This window comes from Geotrypetes seraphini, chromosome 10, assembly GCF_902459505.1.
Source record: "Geotrypetes seraphini chromosome 10, aGeoSer1.1, whole genome shotgun sequence".
Classification (NCBI taxonomy): domain Eukaryota; kingdom Metazoa; phylum Chordata; class Amphibia; order Gymnophiona; family Dermophiidae; genus Geotrypetes; species Geotrypetes seraphini.
The window spans coordinates 5479639-5504885 of record NC_047093.1 but is presented as its reverse complement, the minus strand read 5'-3'; the positions used below and the strand labels follow the sequence as shown (position 1 = coordinate 5504885).

The following is a 25247-nucleotide window of genomic DNA, read 5'->3' as shown; positions in this document are numbered from 1 at the left end:
CAACAGTGGCAACCCAGGTCCCAAGTTATCTAAGGCGAAAATGCTTCCCCTCCACCTGGCTTTAGTGGCGAGTTGCGGACGTGCCCCAGTGGGGGAGGGGGAGGACAAGCCCCCTCCCCCAGCGGGAGCCATGCGGAGTTGCACGCCGGTGGGGGCGGGGCGAGCGCTCGCCCCCGAGGACAATAGCCCCCTTGATCTGGCGCTCCGGAGGGGGCGGGGCTGGGGAGCCGTGACGTCACGGGGGGCGGGGCCCGAGCCCGCTCAGTGCCTCGGAGGTCGCCCGGTCGGGATGGAGGAGCTGAGCGCCGTGGGCGAGCAGGTCTTCGCCGCCGAATGCATCCTGAGCAAGCGGCTGCGCAAGGTGGGTGCTGCCTCCCCCCCCCGATGCCCCCCCGATCGTCCGCTGCTCGCTAACCCCCTTCTCTCTCCCCCCTGCAGGGCAAGCTGGAGTATTTGGTGAAGTGGCGCGGCTGGTCGTCCAAGTGAGTGTCCGTGGGAGCTGCGATCGGATGGGGGGGGGGGGGCCGGGGACGGGGCGGGGTCCGGGCTGCCCCCGCTCCGCCTTTGTTTGGGCTGCTCTGGAGCTTCTTTTGTTTACGGTAAAGTGTGGCCGGGCACAAAGAGACCCCCGCCCCAGCCCGAGGAATGCCCAGGGGGGGGAAGGGGAGGGGTACGCAGCGCTGTACACAAACAGAGCTTAGGGGCCAGTGTTGGGGGTTTAAGTGAAATCCAGGATGAAGAACAATAACCTCCCCCCCCCAATAAAAAGCAGAGGGATGGGGATGGAGGGGGCAGAGGGCTTTCTCTTTCCTCCTCTGCCAGCTGCCACTTTCATCTTTTCTTTTTGCTGACTTTGCATTTCTGCCCTTGGGCTTTCTTGAGAATCCCCCCCCCCCCAGATCTTTGGGGGCACTTTCTAAACATTTTATTTTGAACTAACTCGTCTTCCTTTATCCCTTTGAAATGCTAAGCAGCAGACACATGGGATTGACAGAAAGTTTCCCTTTGTCTTGGGGTGTTAATGCTTTGCACACCGCAGGGTGGGGGTGAACAGGTGGTCCTCTGTGGCACTTCCTTCATTAAAAGTTGGCAGGAAAGAGTTTTGTTTGTGTTTGTTTTAAAAGGGCATTTTTGCACCATTGCAAACAGACAAAATATTAGCACAAGACATTATCCTTGACTGCAATTTTCTGTCCTCCTCTGCTAATTATGCAGATTTATGTTCAAATAAGGCCTTCTCCTTTCTGCAAGCCAAGTTCTCCATCTGTTCGATCCTTCAGTCGAGTCAGTGCCCAAAATGAAGGGAGAATGCTCCGCTCTGTTTGAACCAGTGGCTGCCCAAATCCTCTACCATGCGCTTGAAATGATCCGAGAAAAGCATCAGGTCAGAACTGCAGCTGCTGTTTCTCCCCAGCAAACATCCCAAGTGGACATTAAAAAAAAAGAAATCCAAATCGAATGGTCAATCATTTTTATTGAGTTTTAAAAATAGAATCTCATCTCAACTCAGTTAATACATTGTAGATATAGAAATTCAAAGAATCGACAGTCAATTATCACCACAATTCAAACACGATAAAGTACCTCCCCCTTCCCAAATATTACTAATAAATAGTGCTTCACTTTCTGATTACAGAACTGACTGATAATTGCTGTAGATAAGGTTCCCAGGTCATCCAAAATGTGCTCTGTTTTTTTATAAGATGGGGGGTTGCCCTAGTTTCCGTAATCATAAGAGCACGAAATGCTGCCCTCCGATGACAAAATCAGGGTGGACTTTCTTCCAAGCAATGTTGTAAAATACATTTTTGACCTACAGTAAAGGATTTGCGAAATAATTCCCGAACCCCTTTCTTAAAAATCCTGTCCCTTCTGGGGGGAAGGAACCACAATTCTAGAAACCATTGATCAAGAAAAACAAAAACAGCATTCCAAAAATGCTGAATTTTGGGACCCAACCAAAAAGCATAACCCAATGTAAATCTAATGAAAATCTAAATTGAAGCGCAACCAAACTTTTCAGTTTTCGCCCCTCCCAACCCAACCACGTCCAAGATTGTTAACAATGTCGAAATGTTGGCCTTTAGGCACTCATAACAGAAAAATGAGGCATGGTTGCGGGCCAGAGTTCCCGGGTGGCTTGCGACCGTTCCCCATCATGCATGCCCTCCATTGTGCTAAAGCGTCCAAGTGGGCTCCTTAGTTTTGCATTTAGGGTAATAATTGTGGCCTCACAATGGCCTGTATCACTTCTTCATGATTTAAGAGCCGCGTGGCTTCATTTGGTCTGCAGGGAACTCATGACTCCACCTGCCAGACTGTTTACAATCATTCTGCTTCTGTACACAGTAACCCTGGTCTTCCTAGACTACGCAACATGACTGTGGCATGACAAGAGAGCTGAGGGTCATTGAGATGGCTTGGGGAAAGTCACCGTTTACTCCTAGGATAAGCAGCGTACAATCTGTTTTACTCCTGGGGACCTGGGTTGGCCACTGTTGGACCTTTGGTCTGTCCCAGTACTGTTGCGCTATTTCTATAGCGCTATCAGATGTACACAGCACCGTACAGAGTCGCAAAGAAGAAGACAGTCTCTGCTCCAAAGAGCTTACAATCCAGTAGGGCAACTCTTATGTTATGACATCACAAGAGAGAATTTGAGGCAGTGGCAGTGGTGCCCCTGCCCTGATCCTGGCCCCCCTCCCCCGCCGGCCACGTGTGAATTCCCTCTCCGCCCTATACCTCTTTAACTTGGCAAGCAAGAGCAGCATGTCCAACTGTGATTGGAGGGAGATCCAAGGCCAGCGTAAGCAGCAGGTTGGATACGGTGGGGAGGGGAAGGCATGCGTATGGTGGGGGAGGGGTGGAGAGGAGACATTGTGACTGTGCCCAGGCTGGTCCGCCCGGCCCCCCCCTTTACTCCGCCACTGCCAGAGACATCACTAGAAAGGGATTCCACCCCCTCCCCAAAATAAGCAGAATCAAAGTAGATTTGGTAAGATATTGCAATGTTTAAGATTTAGCTGAGGTTCGGGGCAAATTGCCAGAGGCTCTTTTCATTTTTTCCCCCCTGTATTCATCCCTTTAACAGATTTTCAAAATCTAGTTTTTGTGGTTTGCCTGTTATCTTCCAAATTCTATCACTGGCTCTCATAATTACATGCGTAATTTAATTGAATAACAAGCCCATCTAGTGCATTTGCGCAGGCATTGTCCTAGTCGCTATTCCAGGTAAATTTATAAGCGTGGATCCGTGCACAGTCTTATAGAACTGTGGCAGGTCTGCTCTTAATTGCGACGTAATGACTTACAGCAGGTCACAATCGTTATAAATCCTTCCCCAAATCGGGAACAGATCCCGACGCTAAGCGCTAGTCAACTGCGCAATTGGAAGCACTCTTTATAGAAGTCTTTAGTGCTAGGTTTTTGGGTGCCATTTACTGAATTTAACCCTTTCTGTTCTGTTAACTGCTGTAGTTGTTTGGTCGTTTCAGACACAACAGCTGGGAGCCGGAGGAGAATATTCTAGATGCCAGACTTCTCCTGGCATTCCAGAAGAGGTAAGCCTGCTGAGACTGTTTTCTTAATCACATAACATAAATGTTTAAATCAGCTTTGCTGAGCACCTCGAGGTTTGCCCTCAGGCATTATCAGAGCTGATAATTGTTCAAAAACAATAATCGATGGCTAGGACCATCCAGGATTATACTAACACCAATTTGTGGTCCTTAAAGTATCAAACAGTCAATTAAAATAGAAGGAAGAAAAGACTCCAAATGCTTCTCAGTAACAAGAATATAATCCTGTCGCCTCCTTTTGAAGGTATCAGAAAAACCTCCTTATTGTAATAAACGTTAGTTTATACTTAACACTTATAATTCTTCAAATTCTTTGTAGCTTTTATAGCAAAAAAAGAATCACTACTTCCATCATGCTTGGTGTCCATTATATGAGGGAGCTTCAAAATCCAAATTGACAAGTTAAGGAGTGATAAATCACCTGGACCAGATGGTATACATCCCAGGGTACTAAAAGAATTCAAACATGAAATTGCTGCTCTGTGGTTAGTGATCTGTAACCTGTCACTAAATCATCTGTAGTACCTAAAAATTGGAGGGTGGCCAGTGTTATGCCAATTTTTTTAAAAGGATTCCAGGGGAGATCTGGGAGCCTGACTTCAGTGCCAGGCAAAATAGTGGAAACAATTATAAAAAAATAAAATTGTGGAACATGTAGACAAACATGATTTAATGGGAGAGAGCCAGCATGGATTCAGCCAAGGGAAGTCTTGCCTCATCAATTTGCTTGACTTCTTTGAAGGTGAGAATAAATATGTGGATAATTGTGAGCCGGTGGATATAGTGCAGGGGAGCCAAAAAAATCGATCGCAAAGGCAACGCGAGTCAATCACGGAACCCACAATAGACTCGCATTCCCTTTGCATTCTGTTCTCCCTGCTTCCCCGTCGCCAGGCCAGGCGCGTACAAGTGCCGGGCCCACAGCCTTCCCCCGACATCAAATCTGACGTTGGAGAGGAAGTTCCGGGCCTGGAACTTCCTCTCCGATGTCAGAATTGACTTTGGGGGGGGGGGAGGGAGGAAGGAGGCTGTGGGCCCGGCAATGTCAGCCTGGCATCGGGGAAGCAGGGAGAAATCGGTGGCAGTGGCTTTTGGTGGAGCAGGGAGAGAGAGAAAGAAAGAAAGGAGGGGGGAAATTTTGGGTTGGATAGTATTGCCTTATATTGAAGAATACCAGTATGACTGTTTATGATTTGGGATGGAGATTTGGCTATCTGGTGTATTTGCCATTGTGAAAATTCAATAAAACTTGTTAAAATAAAAAAAAAAAGAAAGAAAGGGGAGGGGAGGGGAGAGGAAGGGGCAGGGAGAGAGGAAGAAAAGTTGGACTCATGGAGGGACAGAAAGAGATATTGGTTGGGGAATGGAATGAGGTTTGGAGGAGAGGAAGCATGCAGGAATCAGAAAGAAAGAAATATTGGATTTACAGTCAGAAGAAGGAAGTGCAACCAGACAGCAAAGATAGGAAAAATGATTTTATTTTAAATTTAGTGATCCAAATGTGTCCGTTTTGAGAATTTATATCTGCTGTCTATATTTTGCACTATGGCTCCCTTTTACTAAACGGCAATAGCGGGTTTTAGCGCAGGGAGCCTATGAGCAGTGCCGAGCATTCAGCGCAGTTCCCTGTGCTAAAAACCGCTATCGCGGTATAGTAAAAGGGGAGGAGGCATATTTGTCTATTTTTGTATAGTTGTTACTGAGGTGACATTGCATATTTTAAAGTCATCTGCTTTGACCTCTTTGAAAAAAAAACCCTGCTTATAAATGATAATTAACATTTTCTCTGCATACAGTGTGCTTTGTGTTTTGTTGTTTTTTTTAATTTCATTGTTGGTAGATTATTTTGACTTGGTCATTTTAAAAGTAGCTCGCAAGTCAAGAAAGTGTGGGCACCCCTGATGTAGTGTATCTAGATTTTCAGAAAGCTTTTGACAAAGTTCCTCGTGAGAGGATCGTGAGAAAATTAGTCATGGGATAGGAGACAACATTCAGTTGTGGAGTAGGAATTGGTTATCGGAAAGAAAACAGAATGTAGAGTTAAATGATCATTTGTCTCAATGGAGGAGAGTAAATAGTGGTGTGCCACAGGGATCTGTTCTAGGACCAGTGTTATTTAACATAGAAACATGATGGCAGGTAAAGGCCGAATGGCCCATCTAGCCTGCCCATCTGCAGTAACCATTATTACTCACCTTGAGAACTGTGTTTAATTCTGGTCACCTTATCTCTAAAAATATATTATATCCCAGAATTAGAAAAAGTTCAAAAAAGAGCGACCAAGATGATAAAGAAGATGAAACTCCTCTCGTATGAGGAAAGACAAAAAAGTTTAGGGCTCTTCAGCTTGGAAAAGAGTCGGCTGAGGGGAGATAGGATTGAAGTCTACAAAATCCTGAGTGGAGTAGAACGGGCACAAGTGGATCGATTTTTCACTCCGTCAAAAATTGCAAAGACTATGGGACATTCGATGAAGTTACAGGGAAATACTTTTAAAACCAATAGAAGGAAATATTTTTCACTCACAGAATAGTTAAGCTCTGGAACGCGTTGTCAGAGGATGTGGTAAGAGCGGATAGTGTAGCTAGTTTTAAGAAAGGTTTGGACAAGTTCCTAGAGGAAAAGTCCATAGTCTGTTATTGAGAAAGACATGGGAGAAGCCACTACTCCAACATGCCCATTGGCTTCCCATTTCATATAGGATAACATTTAAAATAGCTCTTTTAGTCTTTAAGACATTAAAAAATAATACTCCAGCATTTATAGATAGACATCTGATTCCATACAATTCGCCTAGAGTTCTCAGATCATCCTCACAATCTACCCTATACGTTCCCTCTTTAAAAATCATTGGTACTCGCCGTGACTTGATCTTCTCGGTTACTGCTCCAACAATTTGGAACTCACTCCCTCTTTATTTAAGACTTGAACCAGACTTGCAAAAATTTAAGAATAGCTTAAAGTGTCTTCTTTTTAAAGAAGCCTTTAACTAAAAGTTTTTTTTTGTTGTTTTGTTTTTTTTTTTTGCTGGTTATTTCCTATTTTCATCACCCTTCATCAAATTAAGATCCCCATCCCCTTCCCTTTTAACTTTTCTTCTGTTCTAAATTTTTTCCCCTCACCTTCCTAATGTACTACCCCATTTTGGTTATTTTATTTTAAAATTGTATTTTTTCTTTCTTTCCTACCGTTTCATGTGGCATGTCACCCCAGTTTGTTTTTTACTTTTTAAAGTAGTCATTTTTAATTTTAATGTATTTGTGATTTTATTGCCTTTGTAAAACGCTTTGTAATCTGAAAAGCGTTTAATCAAATATCATAATAAACTTGAAACTTGATAAACTTGAAACTGCTTGCCCTGGATCGGTAGCATGGAATGTTGCTACTCTTTGGGATTCTAGAATCTTGCTATTCTTTTAGATTCTGCATGGAATGTTGCTACTCTTTGGGATTCTAGAATCTTGCTATTCTTTTAGATTCTGCATGGAATGTTGCTACTCTGTGGGATTCTAGAATCTTGTTACTCTGAGGATTCCGGAATCTTGTTATTTGAGATTCTGTATGGAATGTTGCTACTCCTTGGTTTTGGCCAGGAACTAGGGACCTGGATTGACCACCGTGAGAACGGGCTACTGGACTTGATGGACCTTCTTAGGCTATTCTTATGTTCTTATGTGTACAGAAGAGAAGTGAGACTTGGGGAGGATCTTAAGGTGGACAATGAAGTAGAAAAGGCAATAGTCAAAGCCAGAATGATGCTTGGCTGCAGTGGCGTAGTGGGGGGGAGTGGTCTGCCCTGGCTGCCATGTTTGTGGGGGCACCGACACCCCTCTGTCTCTTCCCACTCCTCCCCTTGCCATGCATGTGCTCCTTCTCTTCCCCCACATCTCTAGTTCACCGCCGTGAGCAACAACTGCAACATATTCCTCATGACAGCGTAAGCTCTCTCGCTGACGTTGCTTCCGGATGCCGCACATAGGAAGTGACGTCTGAGGGAGAGCTGCTGGGTTGCGAGGAACACGTTGAAGTTATTCATGAAGGTGAACAACTAGAGGAGGCGGGGCAAGGGAGGGGCACCTTGCACCCTCTCTAAGCCACTGCTTGGGTGCATAGGGAGAGGAAGAAGAAGCTGATAATGTCTCTGGTGAGACCTCAGTTAGAGTAATGTGTACAGTTTGGGAGACCGCACCGTCAAAGAGATAGAATCAGGATGGAGTCTGTCCAGTGGGCAGCTGCTAAAATGGTCGCAGTTTCCATGAGGACAGACTTAGAGATCTCGGTAGGTATCCTCTGGAAGAAAGGAGAGAGCAATTTTCTAACAATAAAGGCATAGGATGAAGTACCAAGTTTTAGGTTCAGGAGTAACCTGAGGAAAAGTTATATGGAATGGCCTCGCAGTGGAGTCGGTGGAGACAAAAACAGTATCTGAATTCAAAAAGCTTGGAATGAGCAGGTGGGATCCGTCAGGGAGAGGAGGAGATGGATGACCGGATGGGTCATGTGGCCTTTATGTGGCATCATGTTTCAGTGTAGAAGGAATGAAGAGGGGGAGGAAGGAAGAGAGGAAAGAGGGGAGGAAGGCGAGAGGAATGGAAGAGGGGAGGAAGGAAGAGAGGAGGAAGGAAGAGGGGAGGAAGGAGAGAGGAAGGAAGAGGGGAGGAAGGAAGAAGGGAGGAAGGAGAGAGGAATGGAAGAGGGGAGGAAGGAAAGAGGAAGGAAGAGGGGAGGAAGGAAGAGGGGAGGAAGGAAGAGGGGAGGAAGGAGAGAGGAGGATTTGAAATGTTTACATACATGAACAGGAAAAAGGATTTGATGATTTGGGCCTTCGACTGTTTGCTGGCTCAAAACTTGGTTTCACAGCTCCCTTGAAGACATTGCTTGGGGGGGTGGGAGGGCAGATGAAGAAAAGTACCACAGGTGCAGTAGCTCCTGCTAACAAGCACTTTGGCTGCCGGATGTAGAAAAGGTTTCTGTGCTGCTTTACTCCCATGGTTGACATGAAAAAGCATCTGCTAATTACCTCCCAGCAACATTGATGTCCGCTGCAGAGGTACAATATCAGAAACCTTACACCAGGTCTGAGGTGGTATGAAGAGCCCAAGTCCCTGGTATCCAGTGGTCCTTTCCCACCCCCCCTCCCTTGTGTCTGGAAGCACTTCTTCCCACCGGGATTAACCCCTCCCTCCCTTTCTCTAGTGGCCCATTCCTTGCCCTCCCTTACCACTACTCTATTCAGATCATTTATCCTATCGATACCGCAAATAATTCTGAAATAGATGAAATAAAATAAACAATTGGCTAAGGGAAAATATGCTTTCCCTTAGTATTTCTAAAACAAACTGTCTCCTCTTTCCTTGGAAAGATGGTCTACAATTAAATTCTCCCTTCCGTTATTAACCAGGTTTTTTTCAGTTAAAATCTTAGGTATAATTATTGATTCTAAACTCACTTTCAACGTGGAAATAGGTACTGTTGTTAGAAACTGCTTTCACCAATTGAGAATGATCAGATCACCGTCATTAAATATACTGATTCCTTCACTTGTAATGGCGAAAATTGACTACTGCAATTCTCTATAGAAGGGTATATTACAGAAAGAGATTTGGCGTCTTCAACTCACTCAAAATACTGCAATTAAGGTTATTACAGGAACTAAGAAATACAATCACGTTACCCCACATTGGCTCCCTCTCCCCCCCAGAACAACATATAAACTCGCCTTAACATTTAAAACACATAAAATGAACGAACCAGCATTTATAGATAAATTGGTTATCCCTCATGAACCGTCTAGAACACGAAGATCCTCAAACCCTCATAGAAAATAATCGGCACTCGCAGTTCAACAGGATTTTCCGTGACTGCTTTCCCAGTTGGGGATTCTTTACCTTCACATATTAGATCGGAAACTAACTTGGAGAAATTTAATGAAAAGTAATCTGGAGTCTCCTTGCCGCCTTTTTTGGGTCTGCTGCTTTTGGCGAGCTTTATAACAAAGCAAAACATTTTATATATATACCATACCATACTGTTTCTTATACCCTACAATTATCAGCAAGGAATCATTGCGGCTTACAAAATATTAATAAGGATTCATAACAGAATATCAAGGATATTTAAAGTTTATGTTCTGGATTATAGTGAGAATAGATGTGTTTTTAGTGATTTGCAAGTAGGCTGTGTGTATGTATAGATAGATAGATAGATATACTTAAAACTGTAAATAGTCAAATCCCAAAGTGGACTGTTCAGCTCCTTATCTCAATGAAGGACTGACAGCTGATAACAATACTGTATAACGTGTGACATGAAAATGATCTGCGTCAAGGTTTTGCTTTGATAGTATAAGTGACCGTCGGCTGCTGTATTCACAGAGAACAAGAGAAGGAGTTACAGAATCGGAAAAGGGGAAAGCGACCTAGAGGAAGACCAAGAAAAAATGTGGTATGTATTCTATGAGCCTAGATGGTGGGGTTCAATTCCCACCGCAATAACTTGACCCTCCAGTGCCCCAGACACAAAACTAGTGCAGGCACCCAGAGGAAGAGCCCAGCCTGGAGCCCTGCCGTACCTTTTGAAACCAGGCAGCGGACATCTTCACTCCTCCTCCAGGGCGTCTTCATCAAAATGGCAATACCCCAACCGGTACACTCTGGGGTGTACTGGGCGGGGCCTAACTACCAAATAAGGGAAAAATTCTGGACCTGCCTTGGGTGGGGGGAGGGGAGGTTGGGGGGGGTCTGGTTATTTTTTATGTCAACTTTCCTGAGCCAATCAGCACAGAATAATGAGTAGGAAACCAGTTGGCAATTTTAACGCAACATGAATTTGCCTGCTCATTATTCTGAGTTTTCAGCATGGGCCCATTGGACTGTGAGTCCATTGCTTTGATCATACGACATTAGGGGTTGCAATATGCTCCCCAGTTGTACTATTGGTCCATTAGCTGTCTCTTGAAATTCAGATTCTGTTTGTAATAATCCCTGCTAGTCTCTTATTTTGACTTGTGAATCTGATACTCAAAGATCCTTGAGCTGTAGATTTTCTAACACTAATTTTCATGTTTTACTGCATTTGTTTGGTTCATCTTTATTTTTTATATGCATGAACTAGATTATTGATAACTTCCCCCTTGTAGTGTGAAAAGTTTCTTTAATCAAAGGAGGCATTATTAATGTGGCAAGACGTCTTGTTTTACTGGTAATCCCAGTTAAAATAACAGTTTCCCCCTTAGTGTGAAGTTTCAGCCTCCTGTAGTCAGAGCTGAGATTGTGATGTCATAATGCCTCATTCCACCAATGCCTGAGAACCAACCTTATCGGTGATGTCACAATGGCTTCATTGTCCTAGACCTGGTTCACTTGTATTACATATAATAGTGATTTCTTTTTCTAAGAACATAAGAATTGCCAAACTGGGATAGTCCGAAGGTCCATCAGGCCCAGTAGCCTGTACCAGTGGCCAACCCAGGACCCAAGTAGTAAATGCTGCTTATCCTAGGAATATCCAAGCCATCTTGTTTCTTTAATCAAAGGGGGCATTACTAATGTGGCAAGACGTCTTGTTTTACTGGTAATCCCAGTTAAAATAACAGTTTCCCCCTTAGTGTGAAGTTTCAGCCTCCTGTAGTCAGAGCTGAGATTGTGATGTCATAATGCCTCATTCCACCAATGCCTGAGAACCAACCTCATCAGTGATGTCACAACGGCTTGATTGTCCTAGACTTGGCTCACTTTTATTACACGTAGCAGTGACTTCCATTTCTAGAGACGTTATCAATGTGGAGATGTTAAGATGTGTGATTTTATTGTTACCAGTAATTAGGTCTCGTTGCATAAAATGAGACCTGTGCTGAAATAGCAGATGTTAGAGATTATACCCCTAATACCTTCCCCAGAGTCTCTAGACCAGTGGTTCCCAACCCTGTCCTGGAGGACCACCAGGCCAATCGGATTTTCAGGTTAGCCCTAATGAATATGCATGAGAGAGATTTGCATATAATAGAAGTGACAGGCATGCAAATCTGCTCCATGTATATTCATTAGGGCTAACCTGAAAATCCGATTGGCCTGGTGGTCCTCCAGGACAGGGTTGGGAACCACTGCTCTAGACTGTGGATTAGGTCAGTGGTGAGAACAAAATACAGGGTCCGGTAGTCGGCTGCCGATGGTGGTGGTCCCAGATGGTCAACGCTGGAACCTATGCATGTTTAAGTCAGTTTCAGCACACTTGGCCTTGGGATAGCTCACAGAGGTAGAGCAGACCCTTACGCACTAATTCTGGCCATCTAAGGGCTAAATATCGGCCTAGTGACTTGAACATAGCCGGCTCTGAATTGGGCACTAAGTTGGTTAAGAACCACTGAAAAGTAGCACCTCGGCCTCATATATATCAAACTGCTAAGCCATCACTAAACTAAAAGCCAAAGGAGGTGGTGATAAGCAAGCTCTGGTGATATACGAGAGCTTCTGCCTTTTCCCATCTTGGCCCACATATTTGGAATTCGCACAGAAAAATCCCATTCCAAATTCAAAGTCACTTAAAGTGTGGCTATTTCGTATGGCCTGTGCTTTCCCTTAAGCAGCCATCTGGGCTACCAGACGTACAGATTTCCCTGGACATGTCCGGGGGTCCGGAAGGCTTTTCAAAACCCAGCGCTTTGAAAAGCTTCCTCCAAAATCGCATCGGGCAGGCAGCAGGACTGAGGTGAGCCTAGGGTGGTCCAAATTTTACTCATGTAACATCTGGCAACCCTATGTATAAGTCTTCCTTCTGTGTTGCTGTTTTCTTCCCACATCCCTCTCCTTCGCCATCCTCGTCTTCTCTTTCTCACCTTCCTCTTCTTTCCATCTTTGACCGTTTCGAGCCCTCTTAACCCTTTCAGGACCAAGGGACATATTTGTCCCATAACTTTAAAATCCTATAAATTTTGATTGGGATAGTCTACAGTTCTAAATTTGATATGTACGGATTCCATATGATACTGCCTTTATGTAAACAAACTGGTTCCGACATTCATTCATTAGCGTCGTTGCTAGATTGACGAGAAGATTCACTTGCCACACTGTCCATAAGCCAGAAGTGTGATTTTTTTTAAATAAAAATAATGATATTTCACAAAAAAAAATCAATTTTTTGGCATCTGCAAGCCCTTTTTACCATAAAAATGTCGTCAAAACCACAAAAATTGGCCTACGATCCTTATGGTCCTGAAAGGGTTAAGTCACTCTTGATTTTAACTATTGTCAACCTCTTTCATATGCCAAGGCTTTAAAAATGGAAAATCCAGTTAGCATAAGTGCAGAAATAATATCTTCTTAATTTTGTGGTTTTGTTTTTTTAAGGAGCCTGAGGTGCCATTGAAAGCAAAATCGAGCAGCTCTTCCTCCTCCTCGTCCTCCTCTTCTTCCTCCTCTTCCTCTGACGAGGATGAAAATCAAAGAAATGCAAAGAGAGGCCCCCGGGCCCGGGAGACCCACCCAGTACCACAGAAGAAAGCTCAGATTGTAGTGGCCAAGCCTGATGTGAAAGAGCCGATCCGCAAGAAACGAGGCCGAAAACCGCTGCCACCCGATCAGAAAGCCGCCCGGCAAAGCAAAGCCCTGACCAAGGCGATGCAGACGAGTCAAAAGGAAGCGGGTGTCGGTAGTAAACTCCTGGGTAAACTACCCCAGCAACAGCAGTTGAATCTCCTTAAAGGCCAGTCCAAGGAGCCTCAGAGGGTGACGGACTGCGGTTCTTCCATTGGAAGACTCTCCATGGACCATCTTTGTAACATAGCAAAAAGCTGCAGCGGCCCGGGTTACATGAACGGCAACGCCAACCGGGCTCTGAGCTGGCAGAGCTCCATTGTCCACTATATGAACAGAATTAACCAGAACAGTGTGATCAACCAGCCGCCTGGGAGGCTGGCCCTGTGCTCAGAAATATCCAAGAAAGGGAGCCTCGGGTTGGACTTAAAAGTGAGAAATGCCAAAGTATCTGGAGGAGTTGGGTTAAGTCCTCAGGGAGCTAAAACAGCGAAAGAAAGCAACTCTGGCAATCCAAATGCAGAATTTTGCCCCCCGGTCGATAGCCAGACTGTGGCAAGCGTCTGCCCACAGGGGACCAGCACCACGCAGGAGGTGAATCTCCAAGCTTTAAACCTGCAAAGTGTCAGTAAAAATGGACTTAGTACCTTGGGCTTGGGCATCCCACCCTCTCTCGCTTCAGCTGGGAATTCGAACCCCTTTGCCCCCAAGGGCAGCGGGCCTGTTGAGGCCAAATCCGCAATGACAGCAGGCAGTACTGGCAAGGGTGAGAAGGCAGGCGGAAGAGCAGACAGGGAGTGTAAGGAGAGCAACAAACCCCTCTGCCCTTCTGCCAGCACGGAAGAGGAGAGGAAGCAGCCGGAAGCAGGACAGCCGGCCAAGGAGAGCCGCAAGCCCTCCGCACTGTGCGAAATGAGCACCGGGGAAGAGAGCAGCTCGGATTCGGACCAGGATTCGTCCATTTCCAGTCAGGGCCAAAACATGTCCATCTCCGTCCAGACCAGCCAGGACTGGAAGCCCACTCGCAGCCTTCTCGAACATGTCTTTGTCACGGATGTCACTGCCAACCTCATCACGGTGACCGTGAAGGAGTCGCCAACCAGCGTTGGTTTTTTTAATATGCACCATTTCTGAGCCGACCCAGGACACTCCCAGCCTTTGCCTTTAGGGGCTCAGCCGGGGCTCGCTGCCTCTCTCTCTCTCTCTGGGATGCCTTGAAAATGGAGGGGAAACGGGGAGCTGAGCTGCCTCTGTTGCCAGAATGTCAGCTCCTATTTCAGCACAATTCGTGTGTGGTTCTGATAACTCCTGTTTCCAAAGAACGCTTAAAAGGGTTTGGGTGGGTTTTCTAGAACTTCTTTTTCTAATCACCACAGATGTTGAGAAGGGCTTGAATACCCAGCATTGATTATGGGGTGAATTTGCTTTCCGTCTTTGCCTTTCTCTAGGAGTTTAAAAGTGAGTCCTGCTGTGTGCACAGGGGAACAGCTGTTGGACTCCGAACTGCTCTGTTTTGGGTGGTTTTCTTTTGTTTTTTTTTTTTGTAGCTAGCCAATGTAACAAGTTTTAAAGGATTTACTGATCAGCTGTTTTTCTTAGAGCACTAGTTAGGTTCTGCATTGCTAGCCTGGGGCTCCGGACAGAAATTAACTCTGCCCCCCCCCAAAACACCAAAAATATGCTATCCATTTCCCAAATGTAAAGCAGCCGCAGCAGGAGCCATTAACTGAACTCGCCTTTCGCTTTGCGCCTGGCTTTTCAAGGTTCTGCACCAGCCACTTGGGGGCTGAGGAGACGCTTTGAAGCCAGAGGCACAAAGTCATTCATTTGCTCAGTTGTGGCCTTTGTCTGCGTCCACCATTTCTCAAATGAAGGGTCTTTCTGTATTGTGCCTTTTAAACGTGCCCCGGCCCACATTGGACCTGGTGTTTCAGATTTTCCGGCCTGGGACTGGGCAAAACTGCTTTTGTTGGTGCATAGCCAAGAAACCCCAGTGGGACCAATGTGACCTTCCAGCCCGGGAGTGTCTAGTTAGGGTAGAGAATGACACGGAGACAAATTTTTCCCCCTTCAGTTCTTTTCCTGTCCCTGTCTCATCCCTAAAAGCTCCATCCTCATCTGCACTTTAAAATCGTAAGTGTCCGAGGCTTCTGCGGATAAGACAGAGCTTACAGGAATGGGGCGGGGGCAGAAAAAAATGTGTCCCCGTGTCATTCTCTAAGTTAGGGTCTTTCCTGTTCTTTTACCAAAACCCTTCACTTTCACTCGTCTTTGTCTTTGCTATCCCTGTTTTTTCATGTTCTCTTAACTGGGGGTTGAATTGACTTTCCCATAGTTGCTTCTCTCGTGTTTGGCACCTTGGTCTGACCCCCTTCACCTGCCGTCTGCCTTCTCCAGCCTGTGGCGCTTCTGGGAGCGTTGGCCACTCTCTGTGGCGCATGGGTTCCTCTGCCCTGTAGGTACGAGGGATCCCCCATGGGCTAGAGCACATAACCAACTTGAATCATCCGGGGTGACCTTTATGTATAATCACTGAACCAAAAACTGAAACTGGATGGCTTTGTTCAAAGTTATTGTGTTTTTGTATGTGTGAACTTGCAAATATTCTACTGGTATGAAGGGACTTGATGATGGCCTGAAGAACTGGAGGAAATGAGGGTTTCTTTCCCTTTCCTTTTGTATTTGGTCTCTTGAAACAGGGTGAGTTGGGGACATTGTCTTGAAATGAAGCCGCAGAGACCATCCAAACCTGCCTTACATTTTCAACAGGGTGATTGCTTCCAGTCCAGTTCAGAAAGCAGCTCTGGTTTTCTTGGTGGGCTAAGGATAGGACTTGTACCAGGGGCAAGGGAGAGTTACCGTAAGTGACTTGCCCCAGTTCCCCAGCTTCTCAGGCCGCTGCATGGATATTGTGCAGTACCAGAGAACTCGACACACATGTGACCTCTGAGGCCTGGAACTAATTACTCAGCCGTACTGAAACTTTTCAGCACTGAATAAACTGAAATTTTACTGCCCTAGAAAACTTTCCAGGAATGTTCAAATTGCTCAGCAATGCCATCTGTAGATAAGAGCAACAGAGGAGGGGGGATTGACTGGTCACTGCATTGGAGGGGGGGGGGGGCATGCTTAGTGCAGTAGTAGGAGTGTGTTGGGGGAGATGTGTGGTTTTTCGTGGGGTGGGAGGTGCAAGCTTGTTGCAGACGCTGAAGCTGTCTGCTCAGTTCAGTGGCAAGGTATGGTGTGGGGGCAGGGGCTTTGGAGATGTGTGTGTGTGCTAGGGAGAATGTGTCAGTGTGTGTGGGAATGCTGGGGAGAGAGTGTTGGTGGGGGTGGGGGGTTTCTGTGCTAGGGAAGGAGTATGTCAGCGTGCGAGGGAATGCTGGGGAGAGGGTGGGGGTGGGGGTGTCTGTGCTAGGGAAGGAGTATGTCAGCGTGCGGGGGAATGCTGGGGAGAGGGTGGGGGTGGGGGGTGTCTGTGCTAGGGAAGGAGTATGTCAGCGTGCGAGGGAATGCTGGGGAGAGAGTGTGTCTGTGGGGGTGGGGGCGGGGGGTGTCTGCTAGGGAAGGTGTATGTCAGCGTGCGGGGAATGCTGGGGAGAGGGTGGGGGTGGGGGTGTCTGTGCTAGGGAAGGAGTATGTCATGGGGGTGGGGGGTGTCTGCTAGGGAAGGCGTATGTCAGCGTGCGGGGGAATGCTGGGAGAGGGTGGGGGTGGGGGGTGTCTGTGCTAGGGAAGGAGTATGTCAGCGTGCGGGGGAATGCTGGGGTGGGGGTGGGGGGTGTCTGTGCTAGGGAAGGAGTATGTCAGCGTGTGAGGGAATGCTGGGGAGAGAGTGTGTCTGTGGGGGTGGGGGCGGGGGGTGTCTGCTAGGGAAGGAGTGTGTCAACATGGAGGGGGAGTGTCAGTGTGTTTGGGGGGGTGCTAGGAAGGGAGAGAGTCGGTGAGTGGGGGTTGTGCTAGGACTGGGGAGTGTCGTGTGTGGGGGGGGGGTGTATTTTCCACATTTCTCTGTTTTAACGGTTGTTCTTTATCGTGAAAATGATGTAGTGTTTTTTGTTTCATAGCTAATGCTGGTTAGATTCAGGTCACTCAGCATCTTCTAATTTATTGTGGCAAACACTAGGAAATGTGTGTAAAAATTTATAAGGCTCTATAATTTTTTTTACAGGCTACTAGATCAATAAATATTTTTTGTACACTTTTCAGTCTTGTGTGCACTATCTCATTCTTTAAAGCTAGAATGACATTGTTTGATATTTTGAGGCCTACAAGCTGATGTTAGTAGAACATAGAAACATGACGGCAGATAAGGGCCAAATGGCCCATCCAGTCTGCCCATCCACAGTAACCATTATCTCTTCCTTGCTCTAAGAGATCCCACCTGCCTATCCCAGGCCCTCTTGAATTCAGGCACAGTCTGTCTCCACCACCTCTTCCGGGAGACAAAAAGTATTTCCGTAGATTACTCCAGAGCCCATCATCTCTTCACTTCATCCTATGCCCTCTCATTGCAGAGTTTCCTTTCAAATGAAAGAGACTCGACTCGTACATTTATATTACGTAGGTATTTAAACATCTCTATCATATCTCCCCTCTCCCGCCTTTCCTCCAAAGTACACAGATTGAGATCTTTAAGTCTGTCTCCACAAAGACCACACACCATTTTAGTAGCCTTCCTCTGGACCGACTCCATCCTAGGACCAGAGGATCCACAGAGGTGATTAGAGCTGGGCAGGGAAGGATAAGCTTGCCCTTCACTGGGACCAGAGGAGGTAGACCAGCAGTCCTTGACCCAGTGAAGGCTCTTTGAGTTACTTGGGTATGTTCTTTGGGGAAAGACTCCCCCCACTCTCCCATGCATACAAAAGCCTTGAACCCAATACTGAGCAGGTCATTGAGGGAATAGAAGCCTGATAGAGTTGGTTATATGTCTGGCTCTGATGACCCTTTATACGGCCTGTGAAATGCCCTATTTTCTTCTTTGGAAGGGAGCCAGCTTGTATGTTTGTGCTGCTGGTTAATTATACAGTAGAAATAAAGGTCAAGCAAACACTTCTCCCCCTTCCACCCTCCCAGTCCTGTCAACTCATTATAATGCAACCTGTGATTTACCTGATAATTGAGCTTTAACTCGAAGGAAGAAGAGCCCTGGAGAGCAGATCATAACTACAGGAATTTAGTCTCATAATGAGACGTTCTTTGAGGTCTCAGTAGCCAGGTTGCCTAACACAGCGACCGGCAAACTGGACATTACCTTCACCCTCTTAGTGGCTCTATAAGAGATGATTGTACTGGAACCAGCGTCTCTGGTAGGCCGTCCCGTGTTATTCAGTTTCTAGAGCTCAGGTCACACTGTAGTAGGAGCCTGAAGCTTATCGGTTGTGCAATGAAGGTGAAGAGAGACTTTTGCATTTTTTTAACACACTTGCGAGTCAGAGAGAAGTGTGATGGTTAAAGTATTTTGTCTTCAGAGCTCTGGGCCTCTTCCATCCAAATGCAGATGGGTAGTGACATCAGGAAAATGGCTCCATGGCCTGAAAAGGGGATAAGAGTGGTCCTTAGGTGTTGTTACAAAGCTGCCAAAATGTCTGCATGAGCCCAGGAGCTGATCGAAACCCTTGAACTCATGTTTTTTTCCAGGGAATTGCAGGGATTCTGAGTCCAGGTTGTTTATTTTATTTTTAACAGATTGGAGGGGATTACTTTTATTCTCCAGCACAGCCCACTATCTTTTGGCTGTTGGCATTTCTAAGTCCTGATCTTGGGTGAGTAGTGCATTCTCAAGGAAAGGTGTTGGAAGGGCCAGGGCGGAAGAGGAGTGGTGGGTGGGGGAATCCAAGACCCAGAGATATGATGGGAATGAAGGGGGCCAGAGACAGAGTTAAGAGTGAGTGGTTAAGGGAGAAGGAAGGATGATAGCAAACCAGAAATGCTGTAGTGGGGGTTGGTGACAGAGAGCCAGAGGTGCTACTGCTAATGAAGGGAGAGGGGGGTGGGAGGAGGAAGCCAGTGGAAGTGACGAAGAAGGAAGGATTTGAGAGGAGTGCTGGCAGGTGGATAAGCGGAATGAACCATAAAGAGAGTGATGGGAAAGCACGATGGGGTATAATTGGGGGTTGGACAGGAGGGGAACAGAGAAGAGATTCATGAAATGGTTGAGAGACAAGTGTGGAGATGATGAGGGATGGAGAGGAAGATTGATGTGGAAAATAGATGGAGGGCTATGACGGGCAATGGAAGAATTTGCTAGGAAAATTAAATGCGGAATCGGAGAATTCCAAGGTAGGAGATGGTGAAGGATAGAAGAAGGGAGAAGATCCAGGTGTGAGTGGATAGAGAAATTGAAGTGCTGATGACATAGATTTAGAGAGAAGTGAGGGGAAAAGAAGAAAGTGAAAGGCTTTTCTAGGGTAGTTTTAGCAAGATCTCGGCAGCACTAATGTCTTTTATGGGATTGTTCTTGGAGGAGAATGGGGAAGAAGAGCTGATTATGATTGTAGAACTGAATTATCAGAATCTCGGAGAAGCCATGTGGCCCTGTCACACCAAGTCTTTTAAAACTCGTTACCTGCAACATGGAAACCCAAAGGAATCATCTGGTGGACAGTAGAGGAGGTTGGGCATCCCTGAGTAAGATAAACCAGAATAGACTGGGGTTAGATTCTCAAAACTTTGGGCCGCTGTCACAGCCGTTATTGTGATTTCAAAAAGTCAAGTCATTCTCCAAAAACTGCGCATGCAAATGAGGTTGTGGAGAGTAGCGAAGGTTCGCTAAATTTGTATGTGCCCATTGCTGGTGATAGTGATTGGCACATATGCAGAATAAATGCACAAATAACCTCCCTCCCAAAAAAAACCCCAAATCGAAGATGGGCAAGAGGGATGGCCACTTCTACTGCCAAAGTCAAGTAACCCCCCCTCCCCCCCAGCAGCGGGAGAGACACTCACTCCCCGCTGCTGAACTGAGGCAAACCCTCCTCCCCACGGCAATGAGAGAGATGCCCACTCCCACCATCAAGCAATGCTTTTCCTGATACCCCTGTGTTTCTGACGACCCCCCGTCCCCTCCTCCTTACCTTGTTTACAATGGCTGACTGGAGAGATGCCTACTCCCTCTGGCCAGCAGGCCCGCCTCTTCAAAATGGTGGGCCTTCCCAATACATCCTGGAATGCACTGGGGAGGTGCCTAAGGCTCTGATTGGCCCATAGGAGGGGCCCTAAGCAACCTGAGACAATCAGAGCCTTAGACCCCTTCCTACCATTTTGAAGAAGTGGGCCTGCCGGCCAGAAGGAGTAGGTATCTCTCAGGCCAGCCATCATAAACAAGGTAAAGGGGGGGAGGGGTGTTAGGGGATTGTGTGGCAGTGGGAGGGAGTGGGCATCTCTCTCACTGCTGGGAGGGGGAGTGGGGGTTTGCTTGACGATGGCAAAATTTTCTAACAGGTCTGAGTTGTCAAGTCTTACTTTCCTGTCAGTGTCTGAGCCAGAAATGTCAACAAATTTTAGCTGCAAATGTGGTACAACAAGTTTAGAGAATTGCTCGGAGTGATCATTTTAATATATTTGACCTTGTACTACATTTGCATGACAGTATCGAAGACTGCTAGAAAACTGGGAAAAGACCACAGGAAGCCATTTGAATCATCCGCTGGCTGGAACCGGTTTAGCGAGCTCGTTAAAGGCACGTTTTAGTTTTGAGACTGAATTTCTCTGAAAGGTCACTTTGTGGAAGGTCTCGGAATAGGTGAAATTCCCCCAGGACAGAGGAGGAACTTTCTCTTGGTGAGGTTTCACGACAGCCTCATTAAACAACTGCTCTCATTGATTCTCAAAATCTTGTAGACGTCATTTTGAGGCTTTTGTCAATCTTTTAAGCTGATTATCTAAACCGCACCAGGCCAGGACGGTGTCTTATGTTTCTTCTGGTGGACAGAAAGGGGGAAATTCTGTAAATGGCGTCTGAAAAGATCGTACCAAGTGTTCAAGGATGAGAAACTCTCTTATCGTTGAGGTTCCTCAAAGCTCACCTTTATCTCCGACCCTGTGTAATATTTACCTTACATCATTGGGAAATCTCTTGCAAAGTTTAAATCTTAGGTTTTATATTTATGCTGATGACATCACTAGAGTCCTCCCCCTAACGTGTCTGACACTAGAGATAACAAATTTTATAGCAACTGTTGTGAAACAGATTGAATTCTGGATGATTGATTTCAAATTGAAACTAAATTTTTTCTTGGAAGTCCTAGTGACAAGATTAAAGAATCAATGATACATCTCAATGGTTTTGACTATCCTATAGAACAGTTCATAAAAATATTGGGAGTGACTTTAGATTATAGTTTATTTAAAATTTGATAAAACACTGTACAATATATTTCAAAGCATTGTACAATTAAAATCAAAATTAAAATAATGAGCAAAGACAATACAAGGACAGACATACTAAGGGGAGAGGGAGGAATAAAACAAAAGGATTCAAGATGGCCGCAAGAAGCTGAGTGTGGGAGAGACGCTCACAGAATTCGTCAGTTACCTTTCCTTCTTGACAAACCTAATGCCGAAGCGGAGGGGGAAAAGCGCATCTGGAGCCTCGATGCGCTCGGAGACCCCCCTTACAAGCGATTTTGGATGAATTCCTAAGGTGTTTCTCCCAGGAGCCAACACAGTCAGGGAACTGCTCGCTGAAGCCGTGGGCTAGGAGTGAGGCTGCCGCGAGTCTCCTTGGGTTGGAATTGACACTGAGCCCTGATGCCAGAACTCCACCCCTCAACCACAGAGTGCAAGCTCGCCGCGGGATAGCAGTCAGTCCGAAGAGGCTGAATCGAGCGAAGCACTGGAGAATACTGTGGTTAAGACGAGGGATCATGAAAGACAAGATGCCGGGAACAGTACAAGCTGGATTAATGAGTGCAAGTATATTTTCATTGCCTAAACCTACCAATGTTACCCTAGACTCTTGGACAGACTTTGTCACCGCAAATAAAAGATCTAGAAAATAAACTATGTGAACAAAGGGAGGAATTAAATAGATTTAAATAGGATATAACGGTTGGAAAGATTAACCTAGAAAAAGTTGAGAAAGAGATATTGGAAGTAAAGGAAGTGCAAACGACCCTAGTTAGAGATAATCTCAACTTAAGAAGAAAGATGGAAATATTGGAAAATAATAATCGAATAAATAATCTTAGAATATTGAACTTTCCAAAGGTACCTTTACTCTTGGCTAAAGAAGTCTTAAAGAAATATTTCATAGAAGTACTCAATGTTTCAGAAGATCATTTTCCTCCCTTTTCAAAAATGTATTATCTTCCTACAAAAACCCTAGAGGAACAACGTCAGATAGAGGACGAACAAATGGACTTAACCACGATCCTGGAGACTTTAATGATGGAGGTAGCTAGGCCAGATACCTTATTAGTTACAGTTCTCCTCCTACCTGATAAGAATTGGATTTTAAAGTTATACATGTACTTTAAAAATAGACACAAAGAATTTTTGGGATAGAGAGTTCAAATATTTCCTGATGTGACAAAAGAAACCCAGAAGCGAAGAAAACAGTTCTTGCTTCTTAAACCTGGGGTTACTGTGATAGGTGCTTTATTCTTATTACGATATCCATGTAAATGCAGAATCATATGGAATAAGTAGTCTGTCGATGAATGCTGGTGCATTAGTCTGCCGGGTCTTGAAAGGAAGGATCCGATGATGAATGGGAAGCCAGTGGGCATTTTTCAACAGAGGAGTAACGTGATCAGATCGACACCTTACCTTAGAACAACACACAGATTTGTTACTCAGGAAATGTTTCTCCGAACCATTAAGAAATATTTGGATACAGCTTCCTTTCGTTTGTTAGTTCAGTCATCGATACTGAGTATCTTTGATTATTGTAATACAATCTACCTGGGCGCCTATAAGAAAATCTTCAAAAGACTAAGAATGGTTCAAAACACTGCTGTCCGACTGATTTTCGGTCTGAAAAAATGGGAGCATATTACTTCTTATTACCCAAAATTACACTGGCAACCGCTTGAGGCTGGAGTTTTATTCAAATTCGCATGTATTTGCTTCAAATCAATCTTCGGTATGTTTCCCATTTCTCCTTAAATCACTCCAATAAGGCCACACGGAGAGTCCAGTTAGTCCCATATCCTACTGTCAAATCGTGTCGTTTGAAGAGATTTCTCGAGAGAACTCTCTCTTTCCAGGCAGCCAAAATGAATGCCTGGTTTGGTAAAATCATGCCAGGAGTCTCATCCTATTATTTTTTTTTTAGAAAACTATTAAAGACACAACTATTTGACAAATTCGTAACCCAAGCTTCCTAATGCTTTCTAAATACAGTACATGTATTGTGTACATTCTAGAAATTGAACTCTATATTTGCTGGATGTTCAGCCTTATCTGCTGTGAACCGCCTAGAACCGTTCGTGCTCTGGCGGGATATAAGACTAAATGATTATGCTTAGTAGCGTCTGGGTTTTCAAGGTCTACATTAGAGGTGCTTAAGACCTTTAGAACAGTGTTTGTCAAGTCGGTCCTGGAGAACTTCTTTGCCAATCAGGTTTCTGAGATATCCACAATGAACATGCATGAAAGGCAGTGTATGCAAATCGAGTTTATGCAAATTCAATGTGGATATCCTGAAAACCTGACTCCAGGACTGAGTTGAGAAACACTGCTTTAGAAAATCACGCCTAGTTCTCAACCCTTAAACACACCTACATTGGAGTTAAGTACTTTATCTTTTGTAGATAAGTACCTATCGGCCAATTCATTTTTATTTTTCAGTTATGAGCTCATAATTGAAGCCAATTTACTAATTAAGTACCCAACTTTAGGCGTCTTTTCTAGACATCCCCCCCGAGTGGAGAGTAAAAGAGAGACCTTGTTTTAATGGACTTAAACCTTTTTAAACTATTTCTTCTAGTTCAGTTTTATTACTTCCAAATTTTAATGCTGGAACATTACCCCCAACTTCAGTTAGCATTGGTGGGAAATTTTAAAAGATCGGCCTTCTGAACCTCCTGCCCCAGACCCAAGACAAAGTTAGATAAGTTCCTGCTGAACAAGGACGTGATGGACCACTGGTCTGACCCAGCAGCGGCATTTCTTATAAGAACATAAGAACATAAGAAGTTGCCTCCACCGGGATCAGACCAGAGGTCCATCGCACCCAGCGGTCCGCACCCGCTGTGGCCCATCAGGTCCATGACCTGTCAAGTGTTCCCTGCCCTAAAAAAACCTATCCTTACTTCTATCTGTATCCTTCAATCCCCTTTTCCTTCAAGAATTTATCCAAACCTTCTTTGAATCCCTGTAGTGTCTTTTGCCCCACCACAACCTCCGGGAGTGCGTTCCATGTGTCCACCACTCTCTGGGTGAAGAAGAACTTCCTGGCATTGGTTCTAAACCTATCCCCTTTCAGTTTCTCCGAGTGCCCCCTTGTACTTGTTGTTCCCCACAGTCTGAAGAATCTGTCCCTGTCTACCTTATCTATGCCTTTCAGGATCTTGAAAGTTTGTATCATGTCTCCTCTAAGTCTCCTCTTTTCCAGGGAGAACAGCCCCAGCTGTTCTAGCCTGTCGGCATATGAAAGGTTTTCCATACCTCTTACCATTTTCGTCGCTCTTCTCTGGACCCCCTCAAGCAATGCTATGTCCTTCTTGAGGTACGGCGACCAATACTGGACACAGTACTCCAGATGCGGGTGCACCATTGCACGGTACAGTGGCATGATGACTTCCTTTGTCCTGGTCGTGATACCCTTCTTGATGATACCCAGCATTCTGTTTGCTTTCTTTGAGGCTGTCGCGCATTGTGCTGATGCTTTCATTGTTGTATCCACCAGCACACCCAGGTCTCTTTCAAGGGTATTTACATCTAGCAATGTTCCCCCCATCGGGTTCTTTTTCCCAACATGCATGACCTTGCATTTCTCTATATTAAAACGCATCTGCCACTTTTTGGCCCACTCTTCCAGCTTCGTTAGGTCCCTTTGCAGGTTTTCACAGTCTTCCGTGGTTCTAACCCTGCTTGAATGCAAAAGCGGAAGGGTGACGGTTATGGGAGACTTCAACCACCCTGGGATAGACTGGAGCATTGGACACTCCAGCAGCGCGAGGGAAACAAA

General features: G+C 45.5%; 1 protein-coding gene across 1 annotated transcript; it reads left to right on the top strand.

The window, feature by feature from the left end:
* The first annotated feature begins 264 nt into the window (after nucleotides 1-264).
* On the top strand, nucleotides 265-16201 carry CBX2 (chromobox 2). Its single transcript, XM_033959885.1, has 5 exons — nucleotides 265-361; nucleotides 439-482; nucleotides 3495-3560; nucleotides 9953-10022; nucleotides 12923-16201. Exons 1-5 carry the CDS (start codon nucleotides 290-292, stop codon nucleotides 14240-14242), a joined length of 1572 nt encoding a protein of 523 aa, XP_033815776.1. The 5' UTR covers nucleotides 265-289; the 3' UTR covers nucleotides 14243-16201.
* Nucleotides 16202-25247: the final 9046 nt, after the last annotated feature.

Coding starts and splice junctions, on each gene's coding strand:
- CBX2 (XM_033959885.1), top strand. CDS start 290: ATGGAGGAGCTGAGCGCCGTGGGCGAGCAGGTCTTCGCCGCCGAATGC. Junction 483..3,494: donor TGGCGCGGCTGGTCGTCCAA/GTGAGTGTCCGT, acceptor TGGTCGTTTCAG/ACACAACAGCTGGGAGCCGG. Junction 3,561..9,952: donor CTCCTGGCATTCCAGAAGAG/GTAAGCCTGCTG, acceptor CTGTATTCACAG/AGAACAAGAGAAGGAGTTAC.